The sequence below is a fragment of the Pezoporus wallicus genome, unplaced genomic scaffold, assembly GCF_028554395.1.
Source record: "Pezoporus wallicus isolate ANWC-B61680 ecotype Strahan unplaced genomic scaffold, APGP_CSIRO_Pwel_v1 scaffold_6362, whole genome shotgun sequence".
Lineage (NCBI taxonomy): Eukaryota > Metazoa > Chordata > Aves > Psittaciformes > Psittacidae > Pezoporus > Pezoporus wallicus.
This window is the reverse complement of record NW_026637663.1, coordinates 4,170,205-4,194,516: the sequence shown is the minus strand read 5'-3', so window position 1 is coordinate 4,194,516 and position 24,312 is coordinate 4,170,205. Positions and strand designations below refer to the sequence as shown.

At 36.4% G+C, this 24,312-nt stretch overlaps 1 protein-coding gene across 9 annotated transcripts in view; it reads right to left on the bottom strand.

The window, feature by feature from the left end:
- QKI (QKI, KH domain containing RNA binding) overlaps window positions 1-24,312 on the bottom strand; it is a 156,625-nt gene that overhangs the window by 33,728 nt on the left and 98,585 nt on the right. For 5 of the 9 annotated variants that reach the window (XR_008971890.1, XM_057406918.1, XM_057406912.1 and 2 more), the window contains exon 5: window positions 15,225-15,364. Coding sequence is in view for 8 of the 9 variants with exons in the window: in XM_057406918.1 (XP_057262901.1) it covers window positions 15,225-15,364 (140 nt within the window). In the remaining variant the exon portion in view is untranslated. Of the gene's footprint in view, window positions 1-15,224; window positions 15,369-24,312 lie in introns of all 9 variants that reach the window. The other 4 variants (XM_057406919.1, XM_057406920.1, XM_057406915.1 and 1 more) reach the window with 1 other exon arrangement.

Sequence of the window (24,312 nt, the reverse complement as noted above, 5' to 3'; positions counted from 1 at the left end):
TAGGACTGTATGGCAATCAAGACAAGAAAAAAAGGAATAAGTCTCCAAAAAAGCTCAAGAATGTGAGGGAAAATTGACTTGTTGCATACTCAATCAAGGAGTCACATCCATAGCACCCAAGGCTTCAACCACTAGGACTTTACAGTCCCTTTGTGGTGGGGAGCTCCACTGAACAGGCAGGTCCCCTGTGTTGACTCCAGACACTCACATACACACTTCCCCTCTGGCTTGACCCTAGGTTTCCCCGAGCAAAGCCTCAGTCAGAATTCAGTAAGTTCATTTATTTGGTACAGTGGTGAGGTACAGCTCAAGCTGGGTGCTTCTGGAGAGGGACCCTGAATGAATAAATTCCTGGGCAGTTATATCCTTACAGACTGAACTTTCTGCCCTTCACATGACACTTTGATACAATAGTAGCACTGGGGCCTGGGGTCAGCTTGTTCCCCACTGGGTCTCTTCTCTGTCTCTAGGCAGGCCATTTCTCCTCTTATTTCTAAGGTTGCAGCTTCTGCTGATAGGGGTAGTGCCCTTCCTTATCTTCTGGTACTAACTAGCTCTGGGGCCTCCTTTTACTTAAGTAGGTAAAAAGCTCAGTGTATCTATGTGCAATTTCACAGCTTGCAGCCTGTAGCTTCAGCACAGCTAGCCATTAATGCTAAGCAAGTTACATTAAGCAACTGATTTCCTTTATCTCTTTAAAAACAAAATGCAGAAGTACCAAATCAAAGCTATGTGAAAAAAAAAAAATTAAAAAAATGGTGCAGAGTCACTGAATATTTCACTGATGGGGTGACATTAATTAGACTCGATACTTTGTGAGCCACTTCAGGAAACAGACCCCAAGTCTAAAAGCTATTTCAGATAAGGTGCCCAGCACAAAATGACAGGAAGGTAGGAAACAGCAGCTACAAAGTTACAAAGTTGCACTTATATAATAACTGTTGCAGGAGAAGTTACAATGTTGGTGAGGACTGGGCTTAGGGAAAAAAATCTTTGGAAAGCAGCTGGAAAAAAGACCTTTCATATAAAACACAGGACTAGGAACAAATATCCTTTTTATTCATAAAACTGAAGTACAAAGATGAACTTTAGACCTTTTCTATAAACTACTTTTGGTCACATTGCCATTTCTTTTAGAACAAGAATACCTACAGCAAACAGCATAACTTCTCTTCCTTTCTCCAGATGAAAATATACCAGAACTAGTAAAGAACTAGATGTGCGAAAATTAAACACATTCTTAAAAGTTACACAAAACAGAAGCAAACTCAACTTTTAAAATGTTAAGCATTTAATTTCAAAACATATTGTCTGTTTTCTCTTTTCATCTAAAATGTCATAATAGCTAACATCTCATTTTCTCAAAGTATGATTTTAAATTCCACATTATCTCAATTTGTAACATTTGAGAAAGTTCAACTTTCAGTTCTAAAAAAAGATATTCTAAACTTACTGCATTTTTGTTTTAAGAACAGATTAAATTCTAACATCCTACATGTGGTGGCAAACAAGAAACCCAAAGACAATTTTATCACAAAGCATTTCAAATGAAATACACCCATATTGTTAAAAACATCTTTTAATTTTAAGCTGACTCATCTAAGAAAGCAGTCAGACCCATCTGGCCCAATTAGTGAAGCAGAGCCTATAACTTCTATTAACAGAAAAGGCAAGAAAAGTGACTGATACATCACTCCACCCGACCTCTACATGCAATTCAGTGGCTTGTAAGGATGCTAGTGAAGTCAGGACCAGTAAAACAGAATAGGTACACTCTAAAATAATGCACTGTAATCTGAGATGCAAAGAGTATTTGAATACATTAAGTATGACTGGCCAAAATTGTATATGTTGGTTTGGATTTTTTAAAGTGCTTGCTGCTGTTCTAGAAACCTGTAACATATCTTCATATGCCTGCAAAATATTCAATGCATACCTATTCTGTAGCATCAAATACTGCACATATTCCCCTACATATAATATAAGTTCTACAACCAGAACAGAAGATCAGCTCCGCTAAAGAGAAGCAACAGTGCAGAAGCCCATACAAGAAAGCAGGTCTGTTAAGTATTTTGTATGAAATTTCTCTTCAGCACATTAGGCATTGAAATTTACAAGTATATCACATGTGAGACATCAACTATGCATATTCAATATATAGTATGTTGACAAGTACTGCATACAAACTCTTCCATAGATGAATGAGTGCCACTTTCACCCTCCCTAAGGACAGCCTGACATCAAATTTCAACTATAGAAATACTGTCTGTCTTCATTTAAACCAAGTAAGAATTAGTGTCTGGTATGAATATTTTAATAAGTAGATGACTTCATTTTGATTTTGGGGTTTCTGATAATTTTCTAGGTTGAAGACCATCCTATCCTCTTATATTTTGCAGCTTATGAACAGATAGCTCCGTTTGCTTTATTGTGAAGTTAAAACACAGATTACCACATTACCACCCTTAGGTTGCTTCATCATTTGTACTATTTGTACAGTTAATCAGCCCACCTGGTCAGTGTCCAAAATCACTACATGGTTTCATACTTTGTACTAAATTTTGATCTTTTTTCTTCACTTATCCCATGAGCCACCAAACAACAACAGAAAGTATGGGTTTGCTTGTTTTGATGAAAGTATCCATTTACTAAAAATGTTCAAGACACCTTTAATTATCATCTGTGCCCCCGCTTTTAACCTTCTGGAAGCTCTTATTTTAACAGTCTAAGACTGACATGGATAACTGCCAGAAAGGTGTAACTGCAAAAAGAGATTAGCGTCTAGAAACATAATTAAGCATTATACTTAAGGAAGATCTTCAAAGGTGATATTCAACAGTTTTCCTTGCCCTGTTTAGTTTGAACCTATTTATACTTGCACACCAGGAAGGTTTCTCGTTGCTTCTTCCAGTATTTACTTACAAAGACTAATTTCTGGAGGGTAGAAAGATCTACTATGATGAAAACAGCCTTGAAAAAATATCCCCATTCACAGGAGATTACACTGGCCTAAATCCACTGCATTATAAAACACACACTGAATTAAGTGAAAACATGCACCATACCGTATGACAGCAGCAATCAGAGAAATGCCACTTACTTAAATTCACTACCACAAACACCTTTTCATGTTTTACAGTGCAGTGCATTTCATCTCAAGCTCCTGCCATACAAAGAAAATTCATATAGATTAATAAGAATTTTTAATCAAGAGCTTTGTTACAGAGATATAATTAGCAGTACTGATATTGTAATATACATTAACTATCCTTCCACAGGTTAAAGACTCAGAATAAAAAAATCTGAGAACATTTCATGGTAAAGGAATGGTTAAGCAGTCATTTTGAGGAAAAACGGCCTACTGGGAAGAAGTGAAAACACACCCAAATCCCAAATCTAACTTAACTCCTTCCCAAAGCAATGGACCTAAAAATGCTAGAGTGCAGATAAGAATACTTTCACAGATTAAAAATGTAGTTGCTAAAGCTAGGAGTCTTTTCAAGATCCATGGATAATATTCGCCACTATGTACCTGTACACAAAGCAGCAGAGATGCTGATGGCACAAACAAAGGACACTCTTGAAACCAGGAGTCTGAAATCATAGAACAAAGACTTAATCTGTTCTGTATCGGAGAGTGGCAGTCTTACTAGGGAGAGTAAGGGGTGTCTCAGAAGTAAGAAAATCCAATTGGTTTACCTAAGGAAAGACAAGGTGACCAGCAAACAACGTAGCAGAGGCTTTTGTGCAAATCAGTACACACAACTGTTGAGTGTGCACAGAAGCAATCAAAGCTACTCTTCGTATATGTCGCAGTGGCGAGTGTGAGGTCTGGATGCTAACAAAAGAGGCCTAAGCGACAGACTGCTTCACATACCATTTTATGCATCCTTCTCCCAGAACATCTTGTGGAGGAGGCTGTAGGACTCAGCAAGGATTCAGAAATACCAGTTGCTACACTTTTCTGAAAGCAATGTATTTGGAACAAGGCAGCAGAACACAGTGTAGCAAAGATTCTGGAAGGTGTTTTAGACTCTATAGAAGACCCAGGAGACCCCTTCCAAAATTCCTGCTGTGAATGTACTGAAGAACTGTGCTTGAACAAGGTGCTCATTACTGAAACAAAAGGCAATTTCTCTTGCATCATATCCTTCAGGAGTGCTCTCCAAGCAGGATGATACTTTGTCTTTAAGACATTCTTCTCCCTTAGACAACTGTGCAGAACTAAAATCTACAGGAAAGGACAGGAAAACCATGCTCTGGTTAGCATCCCTAAGATGCCACATTTCAGGTATCAAGAGGAAAGGAGGGCCCTGAACTGTAACACCAAGTACTTCTTGTAGGAAAAAGGAGAGGCAAATCATGACCATATCTTTTAATTCTTCTAGATCAAACACTGATACAAGTGTAGGAAGAGTTACCTGTATCAATCTCTCCTTTCCCCCCCAAAAAAATCAATAGAAAAATCTTTTCAACCATGCTTTCTAGATGGTACCATTGTTTGTCCCTCTTAACTGTGGACTGCATGCCACACATTCATGTTCTTTTGAGGAACTTTCATCACCAGAAGCAAAAAAATGCTCCTGACAAAGTTAAGGAAGGGTAGTCATATGCCTGACATCAAAGCCAGGAAAAGAACTAGTCTAATTAGTTGAGACTTCTAAAGTATAAAGATACGTATAGAGGAGTACTGAAAGGGTAATTAGGAACAAAAAGAGTCTCCTCTACTAAAATCCAGTAAGACATTATTTCTGTGTTTTTCAGTGCATAATTTAAGTTGTCTGGATTAATAACACATGCTAATAATATTAATGCTTTAGAGGAATATAGACATGCTTACTGTTTAATTTCTACAATTACAACACTAAAGTAAGACTTTTTTCTGAAGTTACTTAAAAAAAATAAAAAATTCTTAAGTTAACTGGAGGATGTCCTAAAGGTCTTTTAAAGACAAAATTTTATTTTTTCTTCCTTTTACATGAGCTTCCCTTGAAACACAAGCCATTTAGAGAAGTCACAAAGGAGCAACATTTACTGCTTGAATACCAGTTATGCTTCCCTGCTACTACGCTGCTTTAAACAGGATTCTATTTTGACACTTTGATGAAAGAAATTATTAAAGTAAAAATCAAAGCTTATAAAGAAACTAAACTGATATCAGAACACCAAAAGGGTAAGGTTTCCCTCCCTCCCCACATGCTAGTAAAGCCACCTCCACCAGTTCACTGAATCTATTCAGAGAAGCCATGTATTAGACCACAGGTGCTTTTTACTGAATGACATTTAATCACACATCTAGTACCCTTGGTTCACCTCAACCTTAAAATTGGGTTCCAAGGATGTGTGTGATTCACATTTGAAAGAAACTGATTAAACAGATTAAAATGCAGCAAAAAATAAATAAAACCAGCACCTAGAGAACATCTCAACTACATCACCACAGAATTTGTCTTCGCAAAGATTCCTAAAGTTTCCAGATCAACTTGAGACTTCTAGTAAAAATCAATTCCTAGATCTTAAATGTAAACCACTGATCATTACTATCATATCCAGACAATCATCCATCTTACTTTCAAGTTCCTAAAAGTAACTAGACTAGGATTTTTAGAAGAGCCTGTATACCCTCAGATGTACTGGACTCACTTAGGACCTTTTTTAAAAATCCCAGCTACAGTAAGTAGTGAAAGAAAGTATTATTTAATGATGATTAACATTTACATGTTAGGACTGCTATAAACAGATTACTTCTAGCAGCTGCAAAATATACAGAATTAAAATCATGGCATAATAAGAATACATTGCACTGTATCAGCTTTGTATCAGCTATATCAGCTTCACTTTATTTTCCAAGCACTGCAATATGATTTACAGAAGACGACGAGACGGCATTTCCCAAATGGTACTGTGAAGTCCCTTTAAGACTGTCTAGTTGAGCACAACTCCTAAGCAACTCTACAACACTGCTAATCTATTTATTTTTAAGGAAGACAAGATGTATCATTTAATACCTGATTTACTAGACCCTTAAAGCACAAAGGCTAAACAGCTGCATATATATATCTATTTATGTTTTAAAAGTTCCTCCATAAAAATATTTCAGTAATAAATAGGCTTGTGAAATAAAACAATTTCCAAAATAATTTTAAATTAATTCCAAGTTGAAATCAATGAAAAAACTATTTGATTCTATATTCTTATCACTACAACTCTCTGCATGAACACTAAGAACCCTTCAGAGTCCCCCCCACAATCTCCAGTCTTATAGTATAAAATAATCTTTGCGCATTCTTCTGTTTTCAGGACAACCTGGCAAAACTACAGACTGCTATAAAAGACTTCACGTTCCAGTAACGACCTTTCATGTAGTTTTTTTTTGTCAGTAAACATTTGCCCCTCAAAGTTTTACAAATCCGGAAGGAGCTATAACCACACTTTAAATAAATATTAACATCCTCATCTGTAAAGATTATCTTTCCTAGCATTGGGGAAAACAAGTATTTCTATGACCAGAGAAATCTCAGAGTTTTGGTGGGTTTGTTTTTTTTTTTTGTGTGTGTTTTTTTTTTTAAATGTGTGTCCTTCTTGAATCTCATTGACCTTTCAGTCTTCAAAGGTATCAGATTTCCCTGAAGCTTTGCTCACTGCCAAGTAATAAAGCATAACTTTCCAGAGTTCTTCACCATCTACTAAGACTGGAGAGCTCATACTGCAAGGATCACTAAAGGAGTCCCTTCAGAGCCTAAGCACCTTCTTTAGAAATCAATCAGCAATTTCAGGAACGACTACTGAAAGGGAAATACAGGCCTTGGTTTTGCAGGCTTGAGAAAACAACCAGTATTCTTCTCAACATTACAGCAACAGTCTAACTGTTCCAAAGGATAAGAAATATCATTAACAGAAAATCAGATCAGCACACTACTACCATACGAATTACAGAGGGTTAAAGATGTGGGAGAAACTCAGACATTCCTTTTAGTTCCCTTTGTCTTTCAGACTTTATCATCCAAGGTAAACCAAGTGGTTATTATACTCTCTCAAACAAATTCCCTGCACAGTGACATGAAGATTATTTAACACATCTTTTTTGATTGCACTGATTTTGATTATAAATTCCAACCAACTAAGCAAACAAGCTATCATTTTAAAACTTTTCTTAAAACCCCTACCAACTATAGAATCATAGAACGGTTTTGGTTGGAAGGGACCTTAAAGATCATCTAGTTCCAACCCCATGCCATGGACAGGGATATCTCCCACCAAATCAGGTTGCTCAAAGCCCCATCCAGGGATGGAGCTTCCCTGGGCAACCTGTGCCAGTGCCTCACCACCCTCATAAGTAAAGAACTTTTTCCTTATATCTAATCTGAACACATAACCTTTCGGTTTAATGACATTCTGTTTGTCCTGTCACTACATGCCCCTGAAAAAGTCCCGTTTCCAGCTTTCCTGTATGTCCCCTTTAGATACTCATTAAAAACTAAAAGCTCAGACCAGCAGATACAGAAAAATAAGGCCACTGGCTGCCTAACACAGCCAAAAGTTTTATCAAAGAACTAGAACTATTTGCACAACTTCTATCACTACGGCATTCAAGTGTCTGTGAGTACATATGACAAATCTCTACTCTTCCTTCTACTCTCATTTCACCTTTCCAGATGTATCATTTGCTTATGTTAGTGCAACTGTACCAGGATATTTACTATAGCTGCCAAGAAAGCCAGAGTAGCCAAAGTTCAAATTCTGTTTTCAAACTAGGACATAAAAGCTAGAGAGTGAAGAAATCCTGAAGAAGCTGCTTCTAAGATGAGAGCATAGTGGTGCATGTAATTACACAACTGAAAACTAGTTTTCATCAAAAATACTAAAAATGATTTTAAGACAAACAACCTCTTGCCATCCACAAATGGTGAGTTTGAGGGTTTGACCTTCAGTCTCATAAAAAGATTTGCAATGTACAGTTTCTGAAATTAGGAAAGTACCCATCAATGGCTGAATTCATTTATTTATAAACAAAGCAACTGACATTCTTAGTATCTACAGCTGTGTTTGTTCAAAAAGAAAAAGTCGCATCTTCCAGTCCGTTTATAAGAGGCTGCAATATCAAAGGACGGGGTATAGTGTTAGAGACCCCTGACTTTTTCCTAGGATGTGATGCCTGTTCATATTTCCTTCTCAACAATAACGCCAAGTGATTTGGAATTGAAAATATACTCCACTTTCCAGATACTGTGGAAATATTAAAAATTAGCTAATAACGGTAACACCGAAAATGTAGAAGGCAAGCATTTTGAAAAGAAGGCAGAGCTTTTAAAATACATGCTAAAATATGTAAGATAATAAGCAAAAAGAAAACAACCAAAAAACACACACAAAAAAACAACAAAAAAACCCAGCCCAAACCAAACAAAAATCCGAATCAAAAAAAAAAAAACCAAACCCAAACCCACAAAAACAGCCACCAAAACATGCCATTTCCTACAACACACAAAACCCTCCCCAAAACCTAGTCTTAAATGCTTCTTATTAATAATTGCTATTCCAAGCAATGCAACTTTCCAGTAATCTCTCATCTAATCTTTCATTTTCCAGGACAGTTTACCACTCAACAGTTTAATCAAAAGTGTGCTACAAATGGCCCAGTCTACGATTACGTAAGCTATCTGAAGTAGTTCACTCCCATCTCCTATATTATGTCCACCTATGTTACTCCTGATAACAGGGTGCAGAATATTCCCATATTAAAGCCTTACCTATAAACAACTTACAAAAGGAAATCTTACTAGTTCTCCACTGAAAGCTCAAGCATTTCTTTACTGGTTTAAAAAAAGAAACATTTTTCTATTGAATAGTAGTTGAAAAACTACTTTGGCACTTTTCCAAAGGTTAGAATCTTCCGTGTTCTGACATCAAAACAGCATAATGTAGAGCAACTTGTTGACTATAAGTCATCAGTCAGCATTAAACCACAGATGCTTCTATGACAAGCTTTATTTTTGTGTAATTAGCAATCTAGATTTCAAAACTAACACTGGCAGTAAAGAATGCTTTAAATAGCTGGAAAAGGGAAATGTTTACTGCACTTTACTATTACTTCACACAAAAATCTTTGCAGTTGGTAAGATCCCTCCAGAAGCCACTGCCAATATAACTTGTACATAAAATGATCTGAGCTCCTCAACATAGTCTTGTTAATATTTAGTATAAAAGTGCAGGACAACTAATTTCTACTCCTTATACTGTGTCTCCCCAGGAATCACAACTCTACAATTAGCATTTCTTCCACTTAGGTATAAGGCTGTGATTTCAAAAAAGAAAACCAGCCAAGCAAAAAACCAACTGTAATTAGTAATGAAGGACAAAAAATAATGCATGGGTAATTTGTTGCAGTTTTCTTGTAATCTTTATCAAGATGGACAAGGAGAATCAGTTTCATCAGCTATTTCTTTCCTAAGAGGACAAATACTTCAACAAGATTAATATAAAAGATCCCAGCTTACATGTTCTATAGCAGTCATCAACAGAAAAAGAACAAAGATGGGGGCAGACTATAAGAAAGGCTGGAAAAATAGCCAAGAAGCAAGAAAGCCAGTTTAAAAATGAGATGAAGAATGAAAAAAAAAAAAGTTACAGGTGCCACAGAATTAATTACCAGAATAGGTCAGTAACATTGTTTCTTCCACAGCTGTATCTACCGAAAGCCAAATAGATCAAGTACCTTTCTGGAAGACAGACAAAACCCATGTAGAACCTAATTAGAGCCCTAATCAATGTATAATCCTACTTTGGAAGGACGTGTGCCTACTGAGTTTCAGGCAACAGACTTTTGTTGTTTCTCTTTAAGAAAAGATTATTTTGTAAGTTTCTCAAGGTCTTTTTCATAAATTAAGATCTACCATTTCTCCAGTTATACATCTGTAACAACTTCAATGAATTATTGCATCTCCAATAAATATTTTGGAGAAGGAAAAGGGGAAATGAGATAGGGTATTCAGCAGCAACCATATGTAGGCAAAATCACTGATTTCCCTAGGTTCTAAAAGCCATCAAAGATGTCCAGAAGAAAATCCAGAGTACCAGATTAACAGCAACAACTGTTGGAGATGATTCTTTTTCCCATTTGTATAAGAAAAGCCTAGGGAGAAAAAGAATCGGTATGAACTGCTACCTAAGTAACAAGCTAATAAAACGAGACTGATGATACCTGATTCGAGCATATCAAAATTTGTAAAACGGTCAACTGAAATACATGAGTGCACAGATCCTCATAAGTTTGTATTTTCCCTTTATTTGACAACTTTCAGAAAATGGGAAGTTGAAAACAAATTAATAATCACAAGTGAGCACATTTTATATCTGCTTTCAAAACTGTTCTCACGAACAATATTCTGATATTACTTTTCTCCTTAGTACTACAAAGATATTTCAGGACAGTTGATGTATTTAATAGAGTTTAAACAAGGTTTTATTCAATTAAGTTGTAAATCACATCAATATCTTGTAGTAAGTATGATCTCAAAAAAATCACTTCCATCAACAGACTTTTTTTGGTGCCAATGAACCACTGGCCTACAGTTTCCACCACAGCACACAATGATGGAGAGAGCTGTTTCACACTTGCAGCTGGTCTGAAATAATTTTGCTAATTGTCAATACTAGTGTAAGATGAAAAATTTAACCCTGCAACAACCTATCAAGTACAATGCGTAAACACTTCCTATGTGAACTGATGTAAGAGATTCTTGTCCTCGTATTTAAAACTTGGACTTGCATTACAGTAAGAACTTTCAGCAGGATAAGACTGATAAAACGTATACCACAATTTACTAAAGGACTGCTCAACGTAACTAATACTTTATGCAACTTGTGAATAAGCTACTGAAATTACCAGTACTAGACAAACTGGACAGTGGGAAAGAGGAAAAAGTACACACAAGTAGGCTTTCCTCTTCTGTTTTCCACTGTCATATTCTACTACAGGGAGTGTCTGATTATTTTGTTCTCATCCTATCTGCAGGTGAACATACTCACTCGCAGTTCTACAGAAGGTTAAATTTATTTAACGGTGGTCTGTCTGCTGCTATCCCATTTTTTCCGGGCTGCGCATTCTCATTCCATCACTTCTGTCAGTGCTAAAATAAAACTGACTCCATAACAAGTCAGTTAATCCAAGGTTAAGCTCTTCACCAAATGGACTAGCTACACGGTCAGATGAAGGCCAGTACTTTCTAATGCTAAACAGGAAGCAGGAACAGCAAATCATAAAGGAATGGCAGGACTGCAGCAGCCCTTGGTTCATATTCTCATGGAAACATTAAGTCTGCTTCACACTACTAAAAATAACACACTATCACCTCTCCTCCACATCAAAAAGTTTACCACGTGTCATCTAGCAGTCACTCCCAAGAAGCCTGGCTACTTCATTTTAGTGTGAGGCATCCCCGTCCATGGCAGGCAGGTTTGAACTAGATGATCTTAAGGTCCTTTCCAACCCTAACTATTCTATGATTCTATGATTCATTACTCTATCCACAGAGCTCCCCTTTTGATCATTTACATGATGTGCACTGTGAGACACTTGCATCTGACCTGATAAAACAGATGTAACGCAGGAATTTCCTAAAAAACTTTAAGGACAGCAGTGTCCCTTTTCTGTTACTGTATCACTTATTCATTTGCTAACTTCAACTGAATAAGCAGCAAACGACGGATTGAACAGCACAACCAACACTTCAACGTGGAGACTATAGAAGGTGGCACTATATTCTCTCACTTGTGAAAGCAAAATGTAAAACCAGCACACCATGCAGGAGTGCATTAGAATTAATCAGGAAAGAAAAACTTGCATGCAGAATTTAATGTGGCTTTTTAGATGGCTAAAACAAATGAAATCATCTCCTACTATATTTCCGTTTTCAAGCTTTTGATAGTTATCGCTACAGGGTAAACTATGTACAGCATTACTACAATATCCACTTTTTTTTTTCTTAACTAAAGCACGATTAAAAATTCTTAAAGTTCTTTATACTCCATCAAGTTTTTGCTATGGAATTCACAGCACACAAAGTTCTCAAGGTAAAAATGAAGACCATATAGCCAAATTCAAAGATATTCAAGACTGAGAAGTCTAAAGTCACTATTACAGGCAAGGACCTAATGTACTAACAAAATTAAATAATCTTCTACTGAAACACTATTTCCTAGCCATCACAACCTTATAATTCTATTATTGTAGTGGCAAATGATATACACAGTTTGACAGGGAGCATCACTGACTAATACCATGTTGCAGTTGTCTTCAGACAAGATGGAGGAATCAACCAAGTAAAATTACAGCTGTCCTGATGCAGGAAGAACAATAGAAAGAACTTGAAAAACACTGATTCCAGACCAATTAGAATAATTAAGTAGAAGCCACAAATACGACCTTTTCCTCTGAAAGGAAGAATGTGAAGTCAAAGGAAAAAGGGATTAAAAGTGTATGCAGTTGATGTTATGCATCAAATATGTATGCACTGAAAATTGAATTCTGTTGTATGTACCTCATCCTATATAAAAAACAGTATGATGGTGGATTAGTAGAGAGACATCTCTGTAACTAAAAGAGCATCTAGAAAACACATTCAGCTAGATGAGAGTATTCAACACTTCTTAGAACACTTAAAAGCCTAATATATTTCTAGCAGAGGAATTCAGCCCTACTGCTTAAGACCTTAGAGAGTAATTCCAAACCCTTAATGTCACTGGAACTTAGTATCCTATACTTATTATGTACATTCTTCTACACAGGCTCCAAGTTGTTCCTTACATTCTGCAGTGCACACTCCAAAGCATCTTTTGTCTTTCCAAGAGAACTGCCTATCCTTACTGAACTCTCACAAATAACAAACTCCCAGCGATCTCACAATGAAGAAAGATCAATAACCTGTAGGATTCACTTTAGGAGGGATAAGAACGGTACACCTCAGTGAGATCCCACAAGCCTGCAGACTGCTTTATTCTTCCCACTTTTCTTCAGAGAAAAACAAGAAAGAGGCAGTACCATACTATCCTACAGGTACAGGTAATGACCAGAATCTCACTGAAATACAACAAAAGAATTAGTCCTACAGAACATTAAGTACAGCCAAAATAAATAATAAGAATTAAAAAAATCATACCAAAGAAATGTAAATTAAATACAAAATAATAATACGTATATTAAAAAAAAAAAATCTTGTTTTAGCCCTTATGGAAATGTCTTATTCAGCCAGTCGGCCTCAAGTTGTGCATTTGATTTGTAAAGAAAAACTGTTTGACTATACCACCATCTTGGTAAGAATCCAATAGCAAGGGGGAAGGGAAATTAAAAATGCACATCCACAAAGAGAAAAAAAAATCACTAATGATCCAGATTCATAAAGAAGCACATTTTACTACTGAAATAGTATCTCTTCACCCAAGTACCTCCAAAATGGAAATCTATTTAAGAAATGTGCCTATTTGTGCACTGTTGCTATAAAATGTAATTAAGACTTTTTGGAATCTTCAGTGTAAAAATAACTGATTATTCCAAGAAATTAATAACTCATTCCCATCTCTAACACTAGCTTGCTTTTCTGAAATGTATCTCAGAAAAACAAAGCATTGCCACTACAGGGCAGGCATGAGACTGCACATTTTCTCCTGTATAATCTCAAATTTTATTCAAGGTAAATGGAGCTAAAACAAAAAAATGCATTAATATAATTTATAAATCTTAATCCTCTGACATTTATTTGGAAAACAGTCATAGTTACAGGTATTCTACCATGTGAAAAGGAATCCCCAATTTTCCATTCTTACATGTTAAGAGCATCTTTGGAACCTTCCAGCATCCACAGTTTCCCCACATCTCACTGTAATTAGCTAGGATTTATTTTTCAACCCTCATGCTTAACCTGATTATTTAAAGGTTTATGGCTTCCTTCACAGCAGCTTTCAATTTGTATCCTAAACCAGAATTTTTCAACTCTCAAACTACCTGAAACCATACATTGATTAAGCAGCCATTATTTTATACTAATTGAACAGATGCAATAGATAGAACAAAAAGCAAGTCCACCTACATACTAATTCATTTGTATGTACTACATGAGTTCACCTATATATTAATTCATTAGTGGGTATTACAGACACCCGTTTCAACAAGCCATAATGCTCAGAAATGGGAGACAACAGACCTTTAACTCTTGCACATGTAATAAGCAGCACCCAAACTTCTTAAGCATATCTGATCTTTGGTAACTTTTAAAAATGTATTCTGAATAAATATGTTTATAAAGGCTGCATATGTCAGCACAAGTCTCCTCATAGCCAGCATCTATTAGCATTCACCAAAGTGCCCGAAATCATTTGGTCATTTTAATACCACCTACTATTTTTTTTTTCACAGGATAATCTCAATGTTTGCTCGCAATATGGAAACTTATTTCCACCACTGAAGAAGATGTGATTCATTTTTACCATTTTATAATGGCACAGAAGTGGTGGTAAAAATAACAAGATGCAAGCTAATTGCATGGGATACGCTCTACAGCCACCCTGAATCCCCTTGCTTTGAGTGAGAATGCAGAGCAGATCTAAAAGAAAGGTTCTCAAGGATAATTCTGGTTCCTCCAAAAGGCTTTAAGTCATCTGGCTGGGCAGAAGGCAGTTCATACATTCAGCAAATGAGAAAGATAATCAATTTTCCAGCTGCACGATGTTTATTTTTCCCCAGCATATTGACAGTATAGGCTGAAGGGCTTTGTTCTTTTTGGAAGGTGTTCAATGTAACGATCTAAGTATCATGCTCACCTCAAAGTGAAACATAAAAGCATGTCATATTTCCCCAGCCTTAAACATAAGCATCCTTACACTGAAAGGTGAGAAAGCCAGTATTTATTAACAATTCAGCATTGCCTTTTAAAGGTGATCTGCATCTCTTTCTAAAAAAGACAAAAAAAAAAACAAAACAAACACACACCCCCCACCAGGCAAAAAAAAAAAATCCCCAAAATAACATCTCTTAAAAATATATTCTGTTCTGTGGAATATTTTTATCCAGGATGAGACACGTTAAAGATAACCAGAGTATTACAAAATAATACCTAAATTTCATTTGAGGATGCTGCTCTGCAACCTCACCCCTACTGCTGCAGCATTAATTGTATTTCATAGGTAATTTCTAGAAATGGAAACAGAAGACTTGTATACAAACAACTTACTGCGGGTATCAGTAACTTTTTTACTTCTTCAACAGCCCTCTTCAGTTTTATTTCTGCTCTGTTCTGAGCATCCTCCACAGTGATAAGTACATGTAAATCTTCATTCAGGTGTTCCCAGTTGGGCTTGCCCCGGTTCTGTTCTTCCTGAAAATAAATAAAAGCTATGAAGCATATTCCATGTAAAACAACCACAAACACTGGACAAACTCAATTCTGTGAATAGTACACATTATTTTCAACAAGACGGGGAAAAGACTTCTTTGTACTGTGAAGGCTGTTTTGTTTTACATGGTTACTTAACAAGAATTTAGGCTTCAAAATATCATTTGGGGGATTTTGTTTGTGTTTTGGAACCTCATGCTTTTTTTTTTAAAGACTACAGAGAAACCAATTTAGAGTACCCTTCCCAACTGACCAAATTAACAAGTACTACAAACACAGTATTGCTTTCTTGGAAGCTTTTCAAGGGTTAAGCAGATAAAATATACTCGCAGTTAAGCAACCTAATATTTTTAAGAAAGTGGAACAGACACGGTACACAAAAACTCCGTATGAATCACTCCACAGGACTGCCAACAGAGCAATCCTTCAGTGTTAAAAACTGCTTTTGAATACTCATGAAGAAAAGGTTCAGGAATCAAATATTACAAAAGGAACAGAAACGAAAGGCAGAAAGGAGATGACAGGGCTTTAAAACTGAAGTCACAGAAAAGCATGTAACAAGATAGTCACCATTACATGGTGCCACACCATCGGTGGCATTCATAATCCCAGAGATACATCTTAGCTTGCTGCTTTCAGAAAAAAAGGGCAGGCTAAACAAAAAGGTTTTTTGGTTTGTTTTTTTTTTGTTTGTTTTTTTAATATAAACATTTCTAAACAATAGAAATAAGTAAATTTAAGTAACACATTCAAGTATCCAGTCTTACAAAAACCAGAAGAAACCTTCCAACTGTTTTTACTGAATAGAAAATAAAGCCAGCTAAATTTCCCAGAACCATAATTTAAATTTGACAATATTTAAAACGTAATAAAACAAATTAAAAAATTGAAAGGAGGAGTATAAAAACTTTAGTAAATGAGAAAGATTTATTGTAACTTTCGCATCTAAACAAAGGCCTGGACAAACAAAACACACTTACTTAAAACTCGACATCCTTGGCATAATGTAAGAGTCTCCTATTTGTAAGTAACACACTTGCGGCTTAATCACAAACCACATTTTAAAAAATATAAGGCCAGCAAAGTTAATTGCAAATGCGTCTTTTCCCCCAAATTTCACTTAAATTCTTCCAGGAAATTAAACACACAGAGGAAATCCTAGAAGACTGAATACCAACAAATACTTGCAGTACTTCATAGTTATATATACATAAGGGAGCGCTGTTCCTTAGAATGTTTTACGTTTAACTCAGTTGCTTCAAGTCTGAAATGTTTTGTGCAATATGCAAGGCTAAAAACGGAGAAAAAAATAGAACCATGAGAGATGTATGAAAAAGGTATGTAAACCCATCAATACTTTAAAGGAAATTTATTTTCACTAGTCTTCATGTAACATGTGCACATCTGCACTACACTCCATACTGTTAACTACAGTGTTTGGGCTTTTTAAAAGCTATCTTAGCCAACTTTCTAAACAATGGTGGCTGTAAAAGTATCTTTGTGAATTTCAGAAGCTGAAAGGGAGAGAGAAAAATAGCCCTCATTTATAAAACAAAACCTGATGCAAAGTGCAGCTGAGTTATAACATGTTCACTGCTGTAATTTAATCTTTGAAAGAACTATCTAACACAAGGTATTTGCAGCTTATTTCACTCAATCTTGATCAAAACTTCACTGTTACTATTTAAATAAACAATTCTATTTATTTTTTCTTTTTTTTTTTAATCCAAAGCAGAAGTGAGTTGTTTTCAGATGGTGACAAGCAATATTAATATAACATAGCACAAAGCATTACATTACAGTTACGATGCATGAGAGAAGGTTCCTAAACCAGCAGAGGGCAGAGCAAGAAACATGCCACTACCTCTTCTTGCACTGACTGATGGGGAGTTGACACTATACTGGAGTGAGAAAGGTACCAGTTACTAGCACAACTACAGTACCATCAGGGAGGAAGGAGGGGCTGAAGGTAACAGGGAAAAACGACAAGGAAAGGTGTCCCCAGGTAAAATGGCAAGGCCTGTCCTGAAAGAGAAGGAATGCCTAAAAGCAGTTTTACCTAGCATGTGATAAAATGGCATATTTATACATAGAGTGGGGAAGCATAAAGGGACTTCCTTGCACTGCATTGGTTTCTTTCATAATGAAAAGAATATGGTGCAGTCTCAAAAACTTGGATGATCTGGAGGAGTTCAAATCTGACAGCAAAATGCACAATGTTGTAGTGGATGTACGCCTGCTTTGTAACTTCTGGAACACAGAAAAATACTTTCTCTGTTATATAAATCAAAGTAGTATGCCTCTACTACCTGATATTTAAATATTTTAGATTAATGTAATATGAACTATTGGTGCTGAACTTCAAATTATTCTGTTGCAGCATGAGGATTTTTTTTTCAAAGAAAAAAAAAGCTGTACATAGGACAATAAACAGACAATACTGTAGATTTTCTTTTCCACACCCCCTAAACTACTTTTAGGTGGAACACCCTGTGCACATGGTTAATAATTGCATATATTATTAAGATCAGACCTCACAGCACATACTATCATACAAATACTTACTGCTAAGTTAACTGAATTAGTTTATCACTAGTTCTAGATATGCTTTTTCATGGTTAAGAAGTATATTAATGAAAGTCTGGTTGCTGTGGAGAGCACTATTTCTTAAGTCAAACAGTAAGACTGAAAGGAAGCTTAAGAATGCAAGTTCACACAGTATGTTTTGAAAAAAACATTAGTCAAAAAGATTCAAGAGTTTGGAATGGGCTGCTAATTTCTTCTGTTCTAGCTCAGCCCACTGGGGCTTCAAATTCCTTCATTGCTTCCATCCTGTCCCATGAGGTTGCTTGCTTAGTGGGTTAACAGTTTTCCAAGAAACACCTTTTGGTTTACCAAAAATGCAAGTTGAATGTTATACCAATATGTATATATTTGCTTGTTTCTACCAAAACTGTGGAATTCAGATCTATACTAGGTCATTTCATTCAAACAGAATGTCAGATGCAAATGTGTAACAGGGCTAGCTAGGCTCACAGAGAGAGAACTTGCAACCTCTTGCAAATTTTTTTATGTTACCTCATCCTCATATTAAATCCTGAAAGGATGGTTTGGAAAAATATTTTCCCACCCAAGTAAAATTTTAAATTAAACTAGCCCTCTGTTTAACAAGTCTTGAAAACATCCTTTCCCAACCCTGTTTTATTATAAAAAAGGCTGAATGGGTATATTGAATAGATCTGGAATTCAAGTTGGGAGGTGCCTTTCTTAAGACTTGTAAAATACGATCCAAGACTTTAATGGTTGGTTAGGAATTTCTTCTAAAATTGTTTGAGGAGAAAATGATGAAAAGACTGGCAGGAAAAAAATGACTACATGCCTTGCTGCATAACTTTGTAGAAGGAAAATACAAACTGTGGCTATCTTGAAGTGAACCACAGCTAAGACAAACCAGACAACTTCACAGAACCAGAGAATGGCTGACATAGGAAGGGACTGTGGACATATTCCATGTCCCTTTCCATGAGTTCCTGCTCAGGGCAGGGTCAACTCTGGCACACTGCCGTATTGCTGAGCGCCAAGTTTTAAGTATCTCCAAGTATGGAGACTCCACCATCCCTCTGGGTGACCTATTCAGTGTTCAAACAGTGTTTTGTCACAATAAGAAGGGTTTTCTTATGTTTAAATGGAATATCGTATTCTAGTGTGCCCACTGCCTCTTGTCCTTCAGTAGCAAATGTTGAGCAATTCAGCCTGGTTGCCAGGTCTACCTATAGAAAAATTAGGGAGTAAAACTGCAATGAGTAATGAGCAAACCCCCCATTTGTTACCACAGCAGGAATGGTATACACATAGAAAAGAGAAACAGCACCAAGAAAACCTGAATAAAAAACCAGGGAAGAAGGAATTCAATTGCATGTATTCAAAATTATATTATATACACAAGCAGCAATTTATAGCACAAAATTTTCCTGCATCCCAGAGACTGTTTATGGAAGAATTATACAGGAAAAATGAAGGCAGTGATGATGCAGGAAACGACAGAGTAAAATGATTTATACCACAACCTTGGGGAACAACAATATTAGAAAAGCTTAATTACAACCAAACTATCTTATCTGCTAAATTAAAGAACATTAAAACCAACATAACTGGCAGATGAAATTTCACTGTGCTCCTTGTTTGGCAGAAGTTTCAGTATCCTTAAGTATAGCCTAATTCTGTAAACAGATCTTGCTTTCATTCTGTTGCCTGTGCGGATACACTCATTACCCTCAGGGTGCCTATACACAATAATGGACTTGAAGAAACTGCTCAATATTTACCTTGCTATTAAGGTCAATGTAGTTTAAAATAATAATAATAATAATAAAAGGTCTTGCTACAACTACTCAAAATTTAATTGCACAAAAATAAAAGAAAAAGTAACATACTTATAGATTTATATCCCCCCCCCCCCCCCCCCAATTATTTCTTGTTTTCTTGGGAAGGGATTATGGGGAGAGTCAAAAAGCAGAAAAAGGATGCAATTGACCTGCATCTACACAGCCAAGCTTTAATATTAGAAAAGTTGTTGCATAAGGAAAAATACTTAAGTGTAGTCCCTTGCTGATTTGTGCCCTGTGCTTTCCATACACTTCACCATACCGCAGAATTTCCAAGCCAGGGTCTTACATCTCCTACACCCTAGGCCCTTTAAGGCCCATACTATTTACATCTTCATATCCTATCCCAAAGCTTCCTTCTTGATGTCTTTGCTATTGACTTAACAAGAAAAAGACAGCAGCTTACTCATTTTCTGTGACCTACACAAAGCAGATGACTGAAAACTCGGTACACCCCTTCCCTCCTCTAGAGGTATTAAGTTACTCCTCTCCTCCATCTAGGAAAATAATTTTCAAAAAGCATTAAATCCGAAGGAAAGAAGTGCCTGTCAAGCTGAACTGAAATGGTTAAAAAGATTCAAACCGTGAAAGCAGAAAATAATTTCAGAAAGCAAGCCATCACAAAATATTATCAAGAACTTAAAAAAAACCCTCAAACTTCACTTCTCACCACAAAGACCTCCACAGTATGGCCAGCTGACTAACAAACAGTTACTGTTAAAGTTGGAAAAATTCAAAAGTGGTGAAGTAGAATCCAGCCATTTCCAGCTGTCAGAATTGCCATTAAAGGAGAATGAAATAAACACCGAAAAGAAATGCTTCGCTAGTATCTGTTTATATGCAGGCAGAGATATATTACTTAAGACAAGAAAGAAAGAATGAATGCAATATGGTAAGAGTGGAAAGAAGTTTTCCACTTGGCTATTGGGGTATTTTTGGGGTTTGGCTTTTGTTAGTTGTCGTTTTGGGTTTTTTTGGGGGCGGTGTTTTTTTTTTTCCAGAAAGCTATGGCCTGTACCATTAAAACGTGCATCCTATGCGCTTTTTCCACTCTCATACAATTTCCAGTAATACTGGCCACCACAAAATGCAAACACAGCTCAGTACTACAGCAGGCGCCTTTGGAAGAAATAAAGCCACTGACTCAAGGCTGAGAATCAACCTTACTATCCTCACTCATCTTGAAGTGATAGGTTTTTATATTGTTTTCACCAACCTATTACAACAGGCTGCTCTCCCTGCTGAATGACAAAAACCACAGAATAGCTAGAGTAAAAGGAAGGGCCATTTTCAAATAAAGTTAAGTTGAACACTAAAATTAAAAGGCATCAGAATAGATTCAGTCCTTTAAACCATAAAAAGGTTTAATTCAAGTATATTCTAAGAACTTCAATTAAAATTATCCTAAGATATAAGAAACAGTATAATCACTCATAGCCACTTCCTGCAGTCAAGTGGAGGAGGTAAGATGTGCCAAGAAGAAATTCAGCTACTTAGTAAAATTATCATAATGTATTTTGTCTAATATATTGTGCTATAGGTACAACTGACAGTAATTCTAGGTGACTTTCTTTTCCACAAAGAAAACGTTCACACATATATATATATCAAAGTCTTAAAAATACAAGAGCTGTTTAAAAGCTGCATGAATTAAAAAACGTTAACATGTTGATTTAAAGCAATTTTGAAACAAAAGTTAAATTTAACAAAAAAGCAATAAATTATAAAGATCACTGTAAACAAATTCTAGTTTTTCCTCTAATTTAAGTATTTTTAAGCAATACTGTAGCTATGGAACAATGTCAGGTCTGACTTAAAGAGTCTGAAATGTTACTCAACCATTAATTATGGATTACATCCTACTTCTGTCAACAGAGTTGAACTGGTAAACCCAAGCCAGAGGAATCCAGTAAGAACGCTCTTTTCCCTAAACTAAATCATTATTCTTAGCCTTTCACAGGCCACAAGAGTTGTTCAGCTTGCGTTGTTCAATGTCAGCTTCTGGTCTCCTAACTGTTCTGTCTACTAAACTGAACTACAGAATTCCAGTTTTAAATTTTTGGCACCTCTGCTGCAGAGATAATTGAAAACATTTGGAAGACAGAGGATTTCTGTAACATATTGTGAAATGAATAAACAACTTGTAAGTCTCAGATATACAAATAACTCCACATCAGTTGATACATATTCATGAGAGCTCTAGCTCTAATGAAACAAAAATCCCTTGAATCATCTCTTACTGTTGTCTTACGGTATCCTTTTATGCCCTCTTCTTTCCCCCTCATCCCATTTTCTGCTGGGCAAGCGAGCTGAATTAGATCATAAGGGGCTACTGATGCCAGCACAAGGTGAGCTGTTAAGTGGGAAAGGTAGAGATGAGGGACCATATTTTAACACATAAATGCCACTTCAAGACTGGCTCACCATGACTCATAAAACTAAGTGAAATCTAATTATGCATGCGCTGGGGACTGAACACATAGTTCCCTTTATTATCTGACACAAAGCAACTTGCTCATCCATTTAAGAACTAGGTATTAAATGCTAGTATGGAGTAATAACTAAATACAAACATAAGAGCTTCCTCTTCCCCTTTTGCCAGTGAATTTAAGTCTTGACAGGACTGACCAGGGAAAACCAAAAAACCCTTGAAAAACAACCCCCACCCCAAACCCGTATTCACATGATATACTCCTGACATTAACATTTCAATAAAATTTGTTACTTTAGGAGAGGTCTGCAAGCAAAGTAAGTGCTTAGGTAAGCAGCAAAAATAGAGGAGTTTATCATAAGAAACTCTGAGCCAGCCCTGCAGAAAACCAGTTTGAAATGATGCACTAATTACAGTATCTGTTTGAACAACAGAAGTAATTTTATAACATGAAGCATCGGAACACACTGATTGCCCTAACCCCTGCTGATAAACTGCTTTAATTGTGCAGTTACAGTCAGGCAAATTAACATAGACTTTTGCTCCTACTGAGCTTCTAATGGTAGCAGTTCACAATCAGAAAGCTGGTGAAAAAGTAATGTAACAAAAGAAATGCTGAAGGAGTAGCACCTGGTCAGGGAAAACACTATAGCTTACTTCACATGTAGAATTTCTGACTGAAGTTTTCTCCTATAGAAGCAACAGATCAACTGCTTAAATCAAGTCACATACTTACTGTTTTTAATGCCAGCCAAGACTGTTATTTAGCATGTCTTAAATTATCCATTATTACTGCATACTAAGTCCCCTTCAAGACAATTCTGGACCAAGAAGTGCATGTTTTCCAGCTCATATTAAACTAGCCTGTAGTTCTCAAATGTTGTCAAAAGGCATTATCTAAAACATCTTTTAAGATCTGTTCTGGGAAAAGCTGATGGTACGAAACAACCTTATGTTTAGATGCACAGAAGAAGATTCTTCTGTGTAAACTTCTGTGAAATTTACCACAGACTTTGTGCTTGGGAAACTGCACACTAAGTGCCACCCCAAGTTCAGATCTGCCCTGCGGACAAAATGGGTCCTACATGCACAAACACCACACTGGATCTTTCTAAAGCTGTGGCTTCAAAGCACAACTGAGCTGATCCAACAACCACGGTCTGCTGACAGAAGAGGAAGCTCCGGTCACTGCCCAAGTCAGTGTACTCTGGACAGTGAACAGCTGCAGAGTGGAGCCAGCAGAAACTCTCCACCACAACAGATAGGTTTCGATGAAATAAGCAACAAGATTGCATCTCTCCAGGATTTTCTTCTTACCTATTTATCCCAAGTTGTGCTAGTGTGAAGAATAACAGTAATTTATATAAAAATAACAGATTTGTGGAATGAGCTCTACTGTCGAGTGCTATCAGTACACAGGAGCCTGTCAAGACTGAATATTTCACTATCTGGGGGTGAAAGTAACTAAGTATGCACTGGTATCCTCAGGGAATAAATGAGAATTTAGCAAACAAAATGCACAGCATAAAGCTGGATCATTTTAGAGATTAATGCAACTGTTAATGCCAATACTTAAAATTACTGTGAATTCTCTGACTTTGGACCACAGGTAAGAATTTTAATGTTTGAACATTAGCAGTATTCCTGAAGTAGTAAGCTGTGTATGGAAACAGTTACATCCATATCCAAGTATAATTTTATTCCCTTGTAGGGGAGGGAATAAGCAGTAAAAAGGATGAACACAAGATGGAAGGCATCATCCAAGCATAACTACAGGCTGAGAATTGATTGAGAGCAGCCCTGAGAAGGGGGATTGGAACTAGAAGATCTTTGAGGTCCTTTCAAACTCAAACCATTCTATGATTCTATGACCATCAGAGCCTGAGGCTTACTGAATTGGGAACTTAGGGGAAATACCTGAACAGTGGCTTCACATTTCTGTAGCTTACTCTGTCATTTAAAGAAAAGTGCTATCACTACTCCTCAGCTATATTTAAGGAAAAAAAAGTGTCCATTCATTGGTTTCTCAGTCTTCTAGTCTATACAGTATGGTACCTGAAAAATTTCTTCGGGCATTTAATAGCTAAAAAAACGCCATCAGAAACACACC